The sequence below is a fragment of the Stegastes partitus genome, unplaced genomic scaffold (assembly GCF_000690725.1).
Source record: "Stegastes partitus isolate 25-593 unplaced genomic scaffold, Stegastes_partitus-1.0.2 Scaffold1452, whole genome shotgun sequence".
Lineage (NCBI taxonomy): Eukaryota > Metazoa > Chordata > Actinopteri > Pomacentridae > Stegastes > Stegastes partitus.
This window is the reverse complement of record NW_007579183.1, coordinates 75,435-77,035: the sequence shown is the minus strand read 5'-3', so window position 1 is coordinate 77,035 and position 1,601 is coordinate 75,435. Positions and strand designations below refer to the sequence as shown.

The 1,601-nt window shown below is 42.3% G+C and overlaps 1 protein-coding gene across 1 annotated transcript in view; it reads right to left on the bottom strand.

Annotated features, from left to right (window-relative positions):
- The window catches only part of LOC103370617 (regulator of G-protein signaling 3-like), a 30,003-nt gene extending 28,976 nt beyond the window's left edge, over positions 1 to 1,027 (bottom strand). Inside the window, exon 1 of the mRNA XM_008299736.1 lies at positions 954 to 1,027. Within this exon, the coding sequence (XP_008297958.1) occupies positions 954 to 982 (29 nt within the window). The 5' untranslated portion in view covers positions 983 to 1,027. The remainder of the gene's footprint in view (positions 1 to 953) is intronic.
- Between the last annotated feature and the right edge of the window lie 574 nt (positions 1,028 to 1,601).

The window sequence follows — 1,601 nt, the reverse complement described above, 5'->3', positions numbered from 1 at the left end:
AAAGTGGCTTCACAGGTTTATTTAAAGGTGGAAAAACTAAAATTTGGTCTGAAAACGTCAAATTCTGAAAATTCAGCAAAAAAATTCACAGAAGTTTTGGGTCCCAAGAAGAAATAAATAACACGAACAGAACCTGAGCTGGTGCAGAAACACTGGTTCTGGTTTGGATGACATCTGGTTCATCACTGTGGTTCTGGTTCTTCAGGAGGAAACTTAGAACAAACTGATTAACAACATGATGAACAAGAACCGAGTTCAAGAACCACCCTCATCTCTGTATTTGTCTTAAAGATCCGTTGTCTGATTGATCGTCTGATTGATCGTCTGATTGATCGTCTGATTGATCGTCTGATCGATTGTCTGATTGATCGTCTGATTGATCGTCTGATCGATCGTCTGATCGATCGTCTGATTGATCGTCTGATTGATCGTCTGAGTGATCGTCTGAGTGATCGTCTGATTGATCGTCTGATTGATCGTCTGATTGATCGTCTGAGTGATCGTCTGAGTGATCGTCTGATTGATCGTCTGATTGATCGTCTGATCGATTGACTGATGGATCAGTCGGCTGATCCTGTTGTTCTGCTCATTATTTGTTATTTATGTTTATTAAAACTGTTTCACCTGAAACAGCAAATGAACTGAAATCATCTGAAATCAAACCGATAGGCGTCAAACTCATCTGTAAAATGATCGATCAGGCTGATCAATAATTAGTTAGTTTTTGCTGCCAACAAACATTTTCTGCTGAGCCTTCAGTGAATAAAAACCTGCTGCAGCCATTTAGACACGGACGTTGATATTTGGTTGTTAAAAGGTTTGCTGGTTCAGAAGAAGAGAAGCTGCTGATTTTAACAAACTGGACTCGAACCAAACGAGCTGAACCGTCACTTCTCTGACTGGACGTCGGTTTGGACGCATGAAAACTGCACAAAGTTAAAGTTCACGCTCACCTCTGTCTGCTGCAGAAAGTCGCTTCCATCGCTCCACTGGAAACATCCAGAGAACTGACCCGGTCGCTGACCCGGTCGCTGACCCGGTCGCTGACCCGGTCGTTGACCAGAGAACTAATCAGAGAACTAATCAGAGAACTAATCAGAGCACCAGCAGTCCAACGTCTCTTCTTCTGTCTGTTCTTCCAGTTTTCTGGAGGAAAAATTCAAACCAGCAGCAGACGTTAAATTCCATCAAGTTTCGGTGACACACAGCTGCTTCCGCCCGCCCCGCCAAAATAAAGGCTCTTTGTGTGATTCAAGCATACCTGAAGCTTTCAGTCAGAACACTTGGTCTTCGTCTGCAGACTGAGCCGCTTTGAACTCTCACAACTTCCTGTTCAACATCTAAAACTGAACTGAGACGAGCGACAGCTCAGGAAGTTACTCAATGGACCTGAAGGTGTTTTCAGGAATCAGTTTTAGATTTTTAGTGATAAAATCGTTGTAATCAATCAGAATCAACGTTACTGGCCAAGCCGGTACATGCAAACAAGGAATCTGACTGAATCAATCAATTATAATCACTTTAGATCAATAACCAGCAGGTGACCAGCAGGAGACATCTGTAACTGGACTAAAGTGTTCCTACATACATATATATATATA